General features: G+C 38.7%; 1 protein-coding gene across 1 annotated transcript; it reads right to left on the bottom strand.

Annotated features, from left to right (window-relative positions):
• Positions 1-11,425: 11,425 nt before the first annotated feature.
• On the bottom strand, positions 11,426-15,038 carry LOC105976171 (putative late blight resistance protein homolog R1A-10). Its single transcript, XM_088816977.1, has 2 exons — positions 14,842-15,038; positions 11,426-13,676 (listed from the first exon to the last, which is right to left on the bottom strand). Exons 1-2 carry the CDS (start codon positions 14,926-14,928, stop codon positions 11,460-11,462), a joined length of 2,304 nt encoding a protein of 767 aa, XP_088673103.1. The 5' UTR covers positions 14,929-15,038; the 3' UTR covers positions 11,426-11,459.
• Between the last annotated feature and the right edge of the window lie 551 nt (positions 15,039-15,589).

Below are 15,589 nucleotides of genomic sequence, written 5' to 3' on the forward strand. Positions count from 1 at the left end.
TGATAAGCAATGTGCTTATCAAATTTTGTGTACAATTCCGGTATCTCGGGACCTAGGACCGGTTCATTGCTCGAATCACCAACTTGTACAGTCGAATGTACAGCCGGCACCGGATTCGTTGACGAAGAACCCTCTCCAGACTTCTTCTTGGTCGTGGTCTTTTTCTTGGTCGTGACAGGTATGCCCTTGCCTTTATCGGATAATTCCTTCCTCTTTTTACGGTTCGAGACAGTCGGAGGTATACGAGGTTGACGTGGTTCTTCCACTGCAAAATAACACACAAATAAAAATTAATATACATAATATAAACACAAGCAAATAAAAATAGGAAAAAAAAAAAAAAAAAAAAAAAAAAAAAAAAAAAAAAAATTTCACAGTTTAAATTCGACAGAAACCTGTCGAAATATGGGGTAATTTTCGACAGTTTACTGTCGAAAATGGATTGAATTTTCGACAGGTTGCTGTCGAAAATGAAACCCATTTTCGACAGTAAACTGTCGAAAATAACAAAATCAAAAGCAACCCTTTCACCATTTTCGACATCTACATGTCGAAATTTGGATGAATTTTCGACAACAACATGTCGAAAATTCATCCAAATTTCGACATGTACAGGTCGAAAATGGAGAACGAAGAACCGACCCACGAATCTCAAATCAATGCTCAAATCGACTGAAATCAGATGCACCCATTACTAATTAACGATCATTCTAACCTAAAACAACCAAATCCTAATTACCCATATCAAACATTCAAATCTTAAATAAATATTAAAGAAAAAAAAAATCGAAACAACTATAACTTACTATTCGAAGAAGACGACGGCGGCGGCTTTGGGCGACGTTGGGCGGCGTGGGCGGCGTTAGGCGGTGTTTGGCGTCGGCGTCCGGCGGCGGCGATGGTTGGGCGGCGGCGGCGGCGTCGGGCGGCGTGAGGTTGACGGAGGGAGTTTTTGTGTTTGATTTTTTTTTTCTTTTTTTTTTATTTGGTTTTCAAATAGGTAATTTCAAAGAAAAATTAATGTAATTAGTATTTTGTATGAAAGGGTATTTTTGTACTTTTATTTTTATTTTGGTATTAAAGTAAGAAAAAACTTAAAAATATGTACTCAATTGTGGTTTTCAACTAGGTAGTATTCAACTAAGCAAAAATTAGTATTCAAAATAGTTGCCCCCTATTATTATATATATACGTAGTTTTGTTTTTAAATTTAAAAAAAATCAATTTTTTTTCTTTTATTGATGGTGGGTTGTTGGAGGTTTGATCGGCTGACATTCCACCTACTATTAGTTGATTTCCCACTTTCAATCAACTAACTTCCACTGCCTATCTTTTTTTTCTCCAATGGCGGATTGTCAGAACTCCAATCAATTGAGTTCCTATTTCCAATTAGCTAAATTCCGTCAAGTCAATAAACCAAGTGAGCTTAATCATGTTAACTAAATGATATGTTAACTAAATGAAGTTCAGCTGAATCAAATCAACTAACTAGAGCTCCAGCGACTCGTGGCCGATGAAAATAATCAACAACAAAACCAAAATCAGCTAATTCTAAAGTCAACTATTTATACCACCCATGTGTTATCTATAATTATCAAATACCCACTGTCAAAAAAAAATTCACCAAAACCCCCCGTGTTAACAAAGTCAGGGCATCGAGACCCCTAGAGGCAAATCTTGTCACTCACTCGTGGGTTACGCGATTCTTTATGTTATTTTTACGGTGAAATGTCATAATTAATAAATAAAAAAAAATCTGATTGGTTAAATTATGAATAACCTACATTTTGAGGACCAAATTGTAATTTCTAAAATTACAAAATAATGAAAAAAAAAAAGAGAAAAGAAGAGTTATCACGTCTTCTTCCTCGTTCCAGTCCGCCGGCTGCCGCCGGCGTCTCGCACCACAGCCACCCACCCTTCTTCAAATTTCTCTCCGTCGACAACGCCGCCGTCTGGAACCACCAATTTTTAGCGACATAGAGAGTTGTGTATGGGTGAAGATGGTTAAAAAAATTCTTCTCCTGCATTATCGCCGCCGCCGTCGCCGCCTTTGTTGCTGAGATCGGGGCAGCCACCGGCAGAGTGAAACTGGGGAGAGAGGACTTCGCGAATTTGAAAAGATTTCGATGGTTCATGGGTTGCGGATTTGGAAGGAAGGTGGTAGTGTTGGAGGGGTGAGCTAGTGGTGGGGCAGCGGTAGGGCGGCGGGCTCGAGAAATGGAAATGGTTGATGAAGTGTTTAGCTGGGTGGGGGGTGGGGTGGGGGAGGGAGAAGAAGACATTTTCGTTTTGGTCTAAATGTAATTTAAATATAAAAGAATTAAAATTAGGGTAAAATACACTTTGCACCCCTGTACTATCGAATAGGTCGCATCTACCCCTATAGTATGGAAAACATCATAGACCCCCCTATTTTTAACAGTCAATGGTCAGAAATTTAACGGTGTTAAATTTTGTTGTGCAATTACTCATCTACCCTTTTTTGCATGTTCTGAAAAAAACTCTCTCATCACTCTCTCTTCTCTCTGCGAAAAAATCTCAGTCTCTCACTTTCACAGTGCAAAAAAAAATCACTAGAAAATGGATTCCTCATTTTGGCTGAGAAATTGGTTGGAGAAATTATGTATTAAAGGAAGCTTAACACAAATGACTTCAATTTTCCCCCACAACCGCCACTACCCCACCACCCACCACCAAAATCTTGAAATCCTAGACGATGATGATGTCACCACCCCTACTGTCGATCTCCTCCTATTGAACGAATACACCATCACCGCCGTGCGTACGGCGGAGTAGCAGTAGCAGTAGCAGTAGGTAGTAGTAGCAGTAGTAGTAGCAGTAGCAGCAGTAGCAGTAGGTAGTAGCAGCATAGGTAGTAGCAGTAGGTAGTAGCAGCATAGGTAGTAGCAGCAGGTAGCAGTAGCAGTAGGTAGCAGTAGGTAGCAGCAGCAGGAGCAGGAGCAGCAATAGCAGCAGTAGCAACAGTAGTAGCAGCAGCAGCAGCAGTAGGAGCAGTAGCAGCAGCAGCAGCAGCAGCAGTAGCAGCAGCAGCAGCAGTAGCAACAGCAGTAGCAGCAGTAGCAGCAGTAGCAGTAGGTAGTAGCAGCATAGGTTCATGCATAAATTGAACAGGTTCATGCACTAACAATCATAACAAGTAGAAGAAATAATCATAAAATCATAATTGCATAATCTCAAGAAAACAGGTTCACTATCCCCACATAGGATTCCAACAAAATACTAGATTAAAAACTTAGCTACTCATGTTCTCTACGAAAAACATAATAAAAGTAATAAAAGTCATCGATTTAGAAAAGATAGATGAAAGAAGAATTATGATGAACATTCGTCAGGTCTTCGTCTTCGTTTCTCCGTTCTCTCGCTCCTCTACTCTAAGATTGTGTTCCAAAGTACTTTAATTCGTGCTTGGTTTGCCTTTAAATAGATGTCCCAACTTGGTAGAAGATTCTAGATTTCCTTGTGTGATTAAAACTCCAAAATTGTCTCCAGCGTGTTTTCACGCGGCCGTGCTAGAATCAGTGCAATTCTCACACGGCCGCGCGAGAATCGCCGAAACCTTCTGCCCTCATTCTGCAATCGGCGCGGCCGCGCCAAAAATAGGCTAAATTTGGCACGGCCGCGCCGGCCAATTTTCAGCATATTTTTGTTTTCTTCCGTTTTTGCCTGTTTTTGTCCTTTTTTGGCTCGTTTCGTCCTTGGAACTCCCAAATCGTCAAGTTGTACCTAAAATATAATAAACCACTCATTAAGCATCATTAAATCAATAAAAGTATACAAAAATTCTCATAAGAAAGTATACATTGAGTGTAAAATATAAACTCAACACACTCCAAAACTTGAACTTTTGTTTGTCCTCAAGCAAAAACAAGCAACTTTCAAAGCATCACTTTCAACAAATGCCTCTCATCAAATAGATTAATGGTCAACTTCACGTTTTCAGAACTTGCAATTATCATGACAATTCTCAAAAATTTACAAGCTCGTAATTCAAAGATACGTATTCACTCACCCTTGCCAAAAACCACAAACCATGCTATCGCTTCAAGTATCCCATATTTGCAAATTAAAAATGGAGAAATTTTTTACTTACATAATAATATTCAACTCCAAAGACTCACCAAATTTCTCTACTCGGCTAGTATCAAATAATTGAGCTATTGGGATCATTGGGACTTTTTGGCTTTCAAATTTTGGGCTTTTGGTACAAGGTAGAAAATATGGGTAAAAGTGACTACTCTTCTCCTTTCATCTCACAATTAGTCACTAAGAGTTGCACTTGACGGAATTTTAACTCTCGTTCTTGACTAGAGGTGTTTTCGCTAAGACTTAGCTTTTGGAATTATTGATTCACCTCGAAGGAGACTTATAACCTAACTCGATTTGTTAAGAGTTCAAAATTCTCCACTTCTGCTCTTAACATGATGGTTCGAGTTTTTACTTTAAAATCTTTCTCAAGTCCTTTCTTCCCCTTCTATCTTTCTTCTTTTTTTTTTTTTTTTTTTTTTTTTTTTTTTTTTACGAAGAAGAAAAACGTAACAATTTCTTTTTTCAACCAAGCTCCAAGGGAGAGTTACCAAGAAATCACCATCTAATCTACCCACTTTATTTCGGCTAAAAGAAATAACACCGTTTCTCCAAGGTTCAATCAAGGTTAGGATGATAAAAATTTAAAGGTAGGCTTGAAAGGCTCAAACGGTTCAAAGATGGCCCAAATCACTTCCCAAATTGCTCAACAATTTAATATTTCACTTTGTAAATTCGTAAGGCAAATTCTAGAACCGAATAGCATATGATATAGCATAAATTAACTCAAATTTTAATACACAAAACTTTCAACCAAAGCAAGGCATAATTCGAGATTCCTAACAATGACTCCTTCCTACGACACTTTGAATCAAAAGCTCACCAAAATTCGATCACAATCAAGATAAAGCAAGCAATTTCATCATTAAACACTAACCATCTTTCATCATCATGATTCATCGAAGCATTTATCTAAACCACAATTTTTTTTTTTCGAAAGCAATAAATAAACCAAAACAACTAAACATAAAAAAAAAAAAAAAAAATCCTAAGGCATGCAAACTAAAAAATTAAAGCACATACAAGCAAGTAATTATCCAACCCCAAACTTAAAATTTACATTGCCCTCAATGTAATTAACACAAACTTTAAGGATATAATACACCTGATTTAGTCGTCATTGGCCATCTCCGTGTTGCTCTCTATCCTCGCCTTTACTATGCTTCTGTTACGTTTCGCACGGCCGTATGAGATTTTGAACTGTTTTCCGTACGGCCGTGCGAATTGCCAAAATTGGGCAGTAGCTGTCTGTTTCTCGCACGACCGTGTGAGATTTTGGCCTTGTTTTGGGACGGCTGTATGAGCTCCAGAGCTGCAATTTCTTGACCTGAAAATTAAAAATATGCTTAAATTGTTAGCTTGCATGCTTATAAAATAAATAAAATAAAATAAGAAAAATAAATAATAAAAAAAAAACAAAAATCTCGGGTTGCCTCCCGAGAAGCGCTAAGTTTATAGTCTTCAGCCAGACTTTGTTCCTGCTGTTCAATTCCTTAGCTTTTGAACCCATCTCCTTACTTCCTTTTGGAGAAAGTCTTGAATAAATGGGTTAATCCGATTCTTCTTTCGACTGGTTCGCTTAGGAATGCCCTTGAATTTATTCTTCTTGATGTCATGAGGCTTGCCAACATCGTCTTTAAAACCCTAACTCTTTTGACTATCTCTCGGAAGAGTTGAAATTGAGTTCAGAAAATAAACTTGCTCCTTCCGACTCCCGTTTCCGCCATCATCTCCTGCACTCAAAGATGCTTTCCCATGGTCCAAGATCAAAACATCAAAATTTTCATGATTTGTAAAATTCATAAGATCAATAGCAAAACAATCATTATTATCACATGGATTTTTATTAGCACTAAAAACGTTAAATTTGATCATTTGATCATGCACCGTCATTGTAAGATCACCACTAGCACAATTAATTAGAGTTTTCGACGTGGCTAAAAACGGTCTCCCTAAAATAAGAGGTATCTCCCTATCTTCATCTATATCAAGTATAACGAAATCAACCGGGAAGATAAATTTGTTCACTTTTACTAGCACATTCTCTAAAATACCTTTTGGGTAAACTAAAGACCTATCGGCTAATTGAAGAGTTATAGTTGTTGGTTCAATCTCACCTAACCCAAGATTTTTATAAGTGGAATAAGGCATAAGATTAATGCTAGCGCCTAAATCAATGAGCGATCTAAAATTTTTACCTCCTATAGTACAAGGAATAGTGAACTTACCTGGATCGCCGAGTTTTTGTGGAAGGGGCCATGTAAGAATTGCACTGCATTGCTCCGTGAGTAGGATCATCTCGTTCCCTTGCAATTTCCTCCTCTTTGTCACGAGATCCTTGAGGAATTTCACCCACCTTGGCATCTTTTGAAGGGCTTCGATAAAAGGGATATTTATGTGAATTTCCTTCAACTTGTCCAAAAATCCTTGGTATTCGGCATCGAGCTTCTTCTTGAGAAACGTTTTATGATATGGAATTGGAGGGGCTCATGGAATCACTGTTGATGGTAGTGTTTCTTCGTGAGTTGCTTCTTTTTCCCCAATCACTCTCGGCTCCTCGATTACCGTGTTTCTCTTCTCTTTTCGTGGGGCTTCCTCCAATTGTCTCCCATTCCTTAAACTTACAGCGTTGCACTGCTCCATGTTGCTCTTCCGAGGATCTTTCGTATTCGACGGCAGTGCTCTCGATGGCCTCGCGTTTAGCTGGGTTGCAAGTTGACCCATCTGTGTTTCCAAATTGCGGATGCAAGTTGACCCATCTGTGTTTCCAAATTTCGGAATCAGGGAGCTGGCCGTGAATAACTAGGAGGTTGACCTTGAGGTGGTGCTTGCCTTTGTCCTTGCTGATTTCCTCCCCATCCAAAGTTGGGGTGATCTATCCATCCCGGATTATAGGTGTTGGAGTACGGGTTCCTCTGTTGTCGGTTGGTGTCATTCACGTAATTTAGAGACTCCGTTTCTTCTAAGCACTGGTCGGGACCTTGGGCTGCATGGACTTGCTGAGTCAGCAAAGCTGCTACTTGCTTTGATAGCTTTTCTAACTGGGCAGTGATTGCGGTGACCCCGTCTAACTCCAAAATTCCTCCCGTCTTAATGGCTCCGCTATTTGACCGGTTCGATGCCCGCATGTATTTATTTCTTGCGATTCGCTCCAAAAGTTTGTATGCTTCGTCATAGGTCAAACTCATGAACATTCCTCCAGCTGCAGAGTCGAGCACAGTCCTCGAGTTATCTTGCAATCCATCGTAAAATATTTGCAGCTGGTGCCACTCTTGAAGTCCGTGATTCGGGCATCTCTGAATAAGTTGTTTGAACCGTTCCCACGTGTCGAATAATGCTTCACCGACTTCTTGTATGAAGTTTTGTATTTCTCTCCGGATTCTCTCAGTTTTGGTTGGGGAGTTGTATGCGTTCATGAAGAGTTGTGTTAGTTGGGGCCAAGACGAGATGGAGTGCGGTGCACGAGTTTGTAACCATTCTCGGGCTGCTCCTTGTAAAGAGTGCTTGAAAAGGCGGAGTTGCAGTGCTTCAGGAGATACTCCGTTCATCTTATGCGAATCACACGTTTCGAGAAAGTTGACCAAGTGGAGATGCGGATCTTCATTAGCTAATCCGCTGAACAACCCATTATTTTGGAGCATAGTAAGGAGTCCCGCTCGAATTTCGAAATTGTTGGCTTCAATGGGGGGCTGCTGGATGCTTGATTGAAACCCATTGAGTGTTGGAACGGTGTACTCATGCAATGCTCGTTGACCGAGGTGGTGGATTAATTAGCTGAAGTTGCTCTTGCTCGTTGACGATATTTCCTGCCGCATTCGGTAGGCGCCCTTGGTCATCTCCCCTACGATTATTCTCTTCTTCCATTGTTGCGGGAACGTTTCGAGCTAACCGTTGATTTCTCCTGGCGTGCCTAAACGTTCGCTCAATTTCGAGATCAAAATGTAGCAAGTTCGTGTCGTGTCCTCTTCGCATAAAAAATACCTAAAACAAAAATAATAAAAATAAAATAAGCCAATAAAATAATAAAATAAATAAAACGGCTGAAGTAAGAAAAATTGCTCAAATTTAATATTAGGATAAATAGATAATTTAACCGTATTCCCCGGCAACGGCGCCAAAAACTTGTTGGGGCTGAATACCTAACACGCAAGTGCACGTATCGCGAACAAGTACCAAATTATCTAATCCTAAGTACCAAATTCTAACAATTATGATTTTTATCTAGCCTACGCAAAGTTGTCAAATCTAATCAACTAAATAATTAAACTAATTATGAAAGCAAATAAACACGAGAAAATATCAATAAAAACGGACCTAGGATTTTATCTTCCCCCTATGCAAGAATTGCTCACCCAAAACCCCTCAATTATGAAATATATGATTCATGATTATTAACCCGAGACACTAATTTACTCATAACCCGCTGTCGCGTGTATTATGAGTCTATTATTCATAAACGGTTCACTATATGTCTATGCAAACCAATTATGAATAAAGCATTAACTAACAAGTCTCGTAAATGGCTACCTATGGTCATACATGTATGTCTACGATACCACATGCAATTGACACACTCATCCGGTGAAAACTACTCGAATGTTCTTTTACTTACCGTCTAATTATCAAAATAGCTATGTCAAGTCAATCCCAATAATCACAGATAAATCACATAAATTGATCAGGTTCATGCACTAACAATGATAACAAGTAGAAGAAATAATCATAAAATCATAATTGCATAATCTCAAGAAAACGGGTTCACCATCCCCACATAGGGTTCCAACAAAATCCTAGATTAAAAACTTAGCTACTCATGTTCTCTACGAAAAACACAATAAAAGTAATAAAAGTCATAGATTTAGAAAAGATAGATGAAAAAAAAATTATGATGAAGATTCGTCAAGTCTTCGTCTTCGTTTCTCCGTTCTCTCGCTCCTCTTCCTCTAAGATTGTGTTCCAAAGTACTTTAATTCGTGCTTGGTTTGCCTTAAAATAGATGTCCCAACTTGGTAGAAGATTCTAGGTTTCCTTGTGTGATTAAAACTCCAAAATTGTCTCCAACGTGTTTTCACACGACCGCGCGAGAATCAGTGCAATTCTCACACTGTCGCGCGAGAATTGCCGAAACCTTCTGCCCTCATTCTGCAATCGGCGCGGCCGCGCCAAAAATAGGCTAAATTTGGCACGGCCGCGCCTGCCAATTTTCAGCATATTTTTGTTTTCTTCCGTTTTTGCCCGTTTTTGACTTTTTTTGGCTCGTTTCGTCCTTGGAACTCCCAAATCGTCAAGTTGTACCTAAAATACAATAAACCACTCATTAAGCATCATTAAATTAATAAAAGTATACAAAAAACCTCATAAGAAAGTATACATTGAGTGTAAAATATAAACTCAACAATAACCTTCCTTTTGGCATCTTCCATCGCGTGGGTTTTGTCGAAAACGTGAGATTTGATTACATCTTCAGCCAAATAGGCTGAAGATGCAATTTGGCTTACCAGCACTTGAGCTTCATTGTTTATAACTCCATGAGTATTATTCTCTATGAATTTTAACAAGAAACCGATCTTCTCGCGTAGACATTCAATCTGGTTCTTGTCGGCAGAAATCGAAAGGCGAGGATGGTTCTCGATCTGCTCCGTAAGAGTGATCAAAGAAACTGAAGCTGCATAAGCTGCTGCCATAAATTTCCAATCTTCTTCCAGCTATGGAAAATTTTGTGGGGGAACAAAAATGTCGGCGCAAATTGACAATAGGTTCAGATTTACTGTATTTGTTTGTGCTAACATGCCATAGTATTATGATTTAAAACAACTACCTTTATTTTAATTTTTTCGTAAATGATTTAATAGAACTAGTTGGCTCAACTTTATGAGTTTTTACATTTTCGTCATCTCTCCTCCCGACTTGCCAAAGAAGACTTTAAATTCCGAACGGGTGAGCGATATTTAAGAATTGCGAAAATTAGCAACCTCCTTGTTTGGAAAACGTATGTAAGGAAAATCCTCTTTACAAAATAATTAGAGAAAATCTCTTTCTCTTTAAAACATTCCTCCTCGCAAATTTAAATTATGCATTAGGGTTATTAGCATTTTGTCACATTTAGTTTTTCTATTTTTGCACTTTGTCAACTTAGCTAAAAAAAAGTTGAATGGGTGCACCCAAATCCATTTTTTTGACACATAGAACCACCTAAGGGGAATATTCTGACGAATCTTCTTATTTGTCGGCGCACGCGCAATGCACATGCTTAATGAAATGGTTTTTTTTTTGGTCATTTCAACAAATTTTATGGGCCCTGTTTTTTCTCAATCTTCTCATTTTCTCTCTTTCTCGCACACACACACATACAGATCTTCGTCTTCTCTTCTTTTTTTGTGCTTTTCTCGGAGCAGTGCGAGAGAGAGAGAGAGTGAGAGAGAGAGAGGAGTAGAAAGAGAAAAAACAAGGCCCACAAAAATTTGTATGGAATGTTTGATGACAATTTCAAGTTATTGAATGTTTGATGTTTGATATTTGAATTTAAAGTTAATGAATAAGCTTCTGTTTTTGAATTCTGTATATATCTAAGCTCCATAATTGATCAATACATACAAGATACTTGGTGGAAATCAACATAATAGCTAGCAAGTGAAAATTGACCAATACAATAACTACTACCAAATTCACCAAATTCAAAACTATTACCAAATTACCAAATTCACTATTACAAGAACTACTACCAAATTCACCAAATTCAAGAACTACTACTAAATTACAAAATTTACAATTACAAGAACTCCTAACAACTGAAAAGTGACCATAAACGAAACATACAAACAACATCCTCATACAAACAAAACATTACATATACCCTCTGTCCGTCGAAGTTAGTTGCCGGCTAAATGGCAGAACATAAATTGATCGAAAGTGGCAAGTTAATGGACATATTTTGTGGATTAAAATATTTGAGGACATATATATCATTTTAGTGGTAAAGTTTAAGAACATGAAATGTAATTTTCCCAAATTTAACACTTATGGAATAACATTACATATAGTGGTTCACTCAAAAATCGATACAAGGCGTATCATTAAAATCCAACAACAAAAGTAAAATAGGACTCAGAATTAAATGGCACACGGTAACTAACACACATGATAAACACTTACTCAAGCAAGCTTTATTACACATCCTCTGTAATCTTCCTTTGCAGCATTATTAGATACCTCTGCACCAGATCGTGATTCGTTAATCAATCACAAGCTTTTGAAGAAAGAATGTAAAATTTAAAATGGAACTACAAATCGAAACGAATAGTTAATTAATTACCTGATCATGTCCAGGCCGTAGGACGTTTACGGGCAATCGATCAGTACTCATCATGAGGTGGAAAAACGGAGAGCTTGAATATGCTGACCTGTTGCTTCTTTATATTGCGGATTTCTTTTGCAGAGGCAGCTGCAAAGTTCGAACAGTTCAATTCCAAAAATTGGAGGCTCTGTATATCGGCCAGTCCGATCGGAACTTGTATGAGTTCTTCGCAGTTGTAGAGCTCAAGGCGTCTGAGCTTCGGGAAGTGATGGCCTGAAGCTTTCCAAACAACTAAATTCGTCAGTCCAATATGCAAGACCTCGAGATGGCGAAAGCCTCCATCGGCTGTATTCCAAGTCTTCCCCATGAATGCATTATCTTTTAGCTTAAGAACAATTAGTTTCTCCAGTGATCCTAGAATAGACATATGACTCCAGTCGAGAGAAGTATCGGATAATGTTAGGCTCTTCAGTTTCGGTGGGAACTCGTACGGCTGAGGAAGGTACCGTAGCTGACCTTCGGAAGCTGGACGGGGAAATACATCATTTAGTAGCTTCAGATTTTCAAGATGGTCCAATTTTCTTAAGCTGCCAAATGACCCGATCTTTCCGTCAATCAGCGAGGCTAGCGGCCCACGAATGCCTAATTTCTTTAAATTACAGGCCGTGTCAAAAACTTGTTCGGAGCAACTTTCTGGTGAGATTGTATCAAGTGTTTGAAGCTTTTGACCTCCTTTGTCACTGCTGTTATCTCTCTTGGGCAAAGATGCAGATGCATTCGTCTTTAGATGCCTTAAATGAAGCATGTTCCAAATATCTGCTTTGATTGCGATTTTACGAGATGGCGTATCGACTATAAGAGTTTGTAGGTTCCAAAGCTTGGAGAAGTGTGCAGGAACAACCGACAAATTAAAGGACAGGACGATGTACCTCAAATGAAGCAATTGGTACATGTCACTGGGAATACTTTTGCCGAATATGATGGGCTTGACATCTAAAACTCTAAGCAATTTGAAAGAAGTCGGAATGTTTGAAATGCAATCTGCCGGTAAAATGACTTCTTCCTTGGAGAAACAAACCAAAGACCGGACACGGTGACCATAAGGTTTTGAAGAAATAAAGCTCAAGACATTGGAATGGATACAAAGACGACGATACTTTTCTATCTGAGAAATGGGAGGAGCAAAACCTTCATTTGTTTTCTTTATTTCTTGGAGAAAATTTTCCTTTTCGTTTCTAGCTTCATTTATGCAGAAATCACGGAGCATGTCATGAATGCGACATGTTTTGATTTTACCATCGGATTTAACCTTGTCGACTCTAACTAAGTTCCTGCTGATAAGATCTTCCAAATAGCCTTCCGCTGTTTCCTCCAAGCTTACTCCAATGCTTTGTTGTATGAACCCTTCAGCAATCCACATGCGGATCAATTTCCAAGCCGGGATTTGAAAGTCTTCCGGGAACATCCCCAGATAGAGATAGCATGCTCTCAAATGATGAGGCAATTTATCATAACTCAGTGCTATAATTTTCTCCATGCGTCTCTCCGGATCCTTCTCAATAAGATATGTACTCACGCTTTCAGACACTTTCTTCCACGTTGTCTCGTTTGATGCCGAAAACTTTTTGACGAGAATCCCTCCTATGACAACTATTGCAAGTGGCAAGCCGTTGCAATCCTTGGCGATTAGTTTTCCATGATCTTCCAGTTCAGGAGGGCACGCAGGTTTACCGAAAACCTCCAGTCGGAGGAGCAACCAACTCTCAGCATGAGTCAAGAAACGCAACTTGTGGGGAGGTCTATTGACGTTAGCGCATTGAGCCACTTCCACATGACGACTGGTGATCAAGACTTTACCCATGCCATTGGTATGTGGCAGAGCAATTTTGAGTTTATCCCAATCCTCAGCTGTCCACACGTCATCCATTACGATCAAGAATCTTCCTTCGTCTAGTTTAGCAGCAACTAGCATGGCTAACTCGTGATCGCTCTTCGTTTTTGTTTCCTCGGTAACCTTGGTGAACTCTTTTAGAATGGAAAGAAAGACATCCTTCTTTGTGAACTCTTGAGATATGTAAACCCATATACGTGTGTGGAATCGGTAAACGATTGCGGGATCACGGAAGATCTTACCAGCCAGTGTTGTCTTGCCAAGACCAGGCATACCAACGATCGAGATCACATCAAGCTGCTCGGTTTCCGCAGTCAGATATCCTATTATTGTTTTGGTCTCATCTTCAAGCCCTACCAAATTGCGTTGTCTCACTAGGGGAACCTGTTTTTTAAGCATAAGAAATTTTAATTTGTTAGGTGTCAAAAATATAGTCCTGATTTTTTTACGAATTGTGATTAAAATAGTAGAATTTATGATCATATCATAAATTATAAGTATATACATATAAATATAACAAATTAGAGAAAGCCAACGCGTCACACAAATCATGAATAGATAGGAATTGACGGGGGACATTTGGGTGCGGTTTGAAATCTAGGGGGTGTTGGCTCTAGTTCAGGGGTGTAAAAGTGAATTTTCTCTACTTCATATGTTTCAAAATTAAATATATTACTTCTTAAAAAAAAGTAATTAAGGATTTTCATTTTTCAAAGTTCCATTTTTCTATCCTTTATCTTCTTTTTACATGATTTACTACTATATAGTTGTTAGAATCGTACCATTCATTTTACAGTTAAATTGAGAGGGTAAGCGTATTTTTTAAAATACAAGAGGGTTGCCCAGATAAAAAGTTAAAAAAAAGTTGTGGTGTTTTCCACATAAAAAGACGAAGGATTTTAAAAATAATAATAAAAAAGTCATTAAATGCTTGAATGACTAATTATAATCTCTTGTTTTTTTTTATATATAGGTCCATTAAGTAAATCTACACTTTCCTATAATAGCTCGCAAACATACGAGAGATCTAAACCACATTAGGCTAACAATGTGTGATAAAATAAACTCGACATATATACAGTCGGCAAGGGAATTCGAACTTGGTCAAATGACAGATATTCACTTGCTCTAACCGGCAGGCCCGGCGGGCCATATCAAAGAAATATCAAAATTTTTGTATGAATCTTTGAATTTCAGCTTTAAAGATATATCAATCTTTGAATTTTTTTGTTTTCTAGAAGATCACATTTATACTAAAATTTACCCTTCAACACCAGTGGCGAATCTAGGACCAAAAATTTACGATTTGCTATTGAACCCGGGACCTATTAATGTGTGAGGAAGAGTTTTGCCACCTCAACCAATAGCATTTTTTGTCTATATGTAAAACAGTACCATTTGTTTGAAAATTGAAATCAAGGGCGTGCAACTGCACACCTAGACCATACATAGCCAGATGGGGAATCAACAGTGATATCCCGGATCCCAAATAATTTTAAAAGGAAATCAATGTAAGAAGAAAATAAAGTGAGGGAAAGAAAATAGTGACCTCAGATTCTTCATGCACTCCAACTCCAGCAGGGAGGCAGCTGGCGAACTCAATCCTGTTTTTTCCTCCGTAAATCTCGGTCGCCATGGCTCGTACGGATTTGACTTTTCTGGCGATTTTGTGAAGGTTCACTGGCTTCTTAAAAGCTCTTATGAAGTAATTCTAGGACTTGACCACAGCAGCTTGGGTCACGAAGGCGTCGACTTCCGCCTCGTAAACAACATCGCGGATCTGATGGACGACAGTCTGCAGACTGTCGTCCTTCCTCCGCTTTTTGCTCGAGTACTCATTCAGAAAGTCTTTGAAGACTTGGAGATCGCTCTCCAGCTTCTCGACCTCTTTCTTCGCGCCTCTGATCAGCTGAACGTGGTGAACCAGTAGCTGCTGGAGGTTTTCCAGCAGGAATCCCACCGCTGCATCCGCCATTATCTATATATTTCAACTCATCTCTCTCTCTCTCTCTCTCTCTCTCTCTATATATATATATATATATATATATATATATATATATATATATATGTATGTGTGTGTGTGTGTATGACGAATTGACGATGTTTCTCTTTCAACGACGATCTAATTAGTTCCTTCGATTTCTAAGTGCTCGATGGAAATAAATGGAAATGTAGTGTGACGACCAGAGACGAACGTATGTACATGTAGAGAGAGAGAGAGGGGTGTATAATTACGACTTATTAGTGACCGTGGATTCTAGAGCAAATTGTTACTGACGTCACTGACGTGTAAAATA

Source organism: Erythranthe guttata, chromosome 4 (genome assembly GCF_056151865.1).
Source record: "Erythranthe guttata isolate IM_541 chromosome 4, IM_541, whole genome shotgun sequence".
NCBI classification, from domain to species: domain Eukaryota; kingdom Viridiplantae; phylum Streptophyta; class Magnoliopsida; order Lamiales; family Phrymaceae; genus Erythranthe; species Erythranthe guttata.

Excerpts from the sequence above, each read along its gene's own strand:
- LOC105976171 (XM_088816977.1), bottom strand. The coding sequence starts at position 14,928 with ATGGCGACCGAGATTTACGGAGGAAAAAACAGGATTGAGTTCGCCAGC. Across the intron at positions 13,677-14,841 it reads GAGTGCATGAAGAATCTGAG|GTTCCCCTAGTGAGACAACG; the intron begins GTCACTATTTTC and ends CTTAAAAAACAG.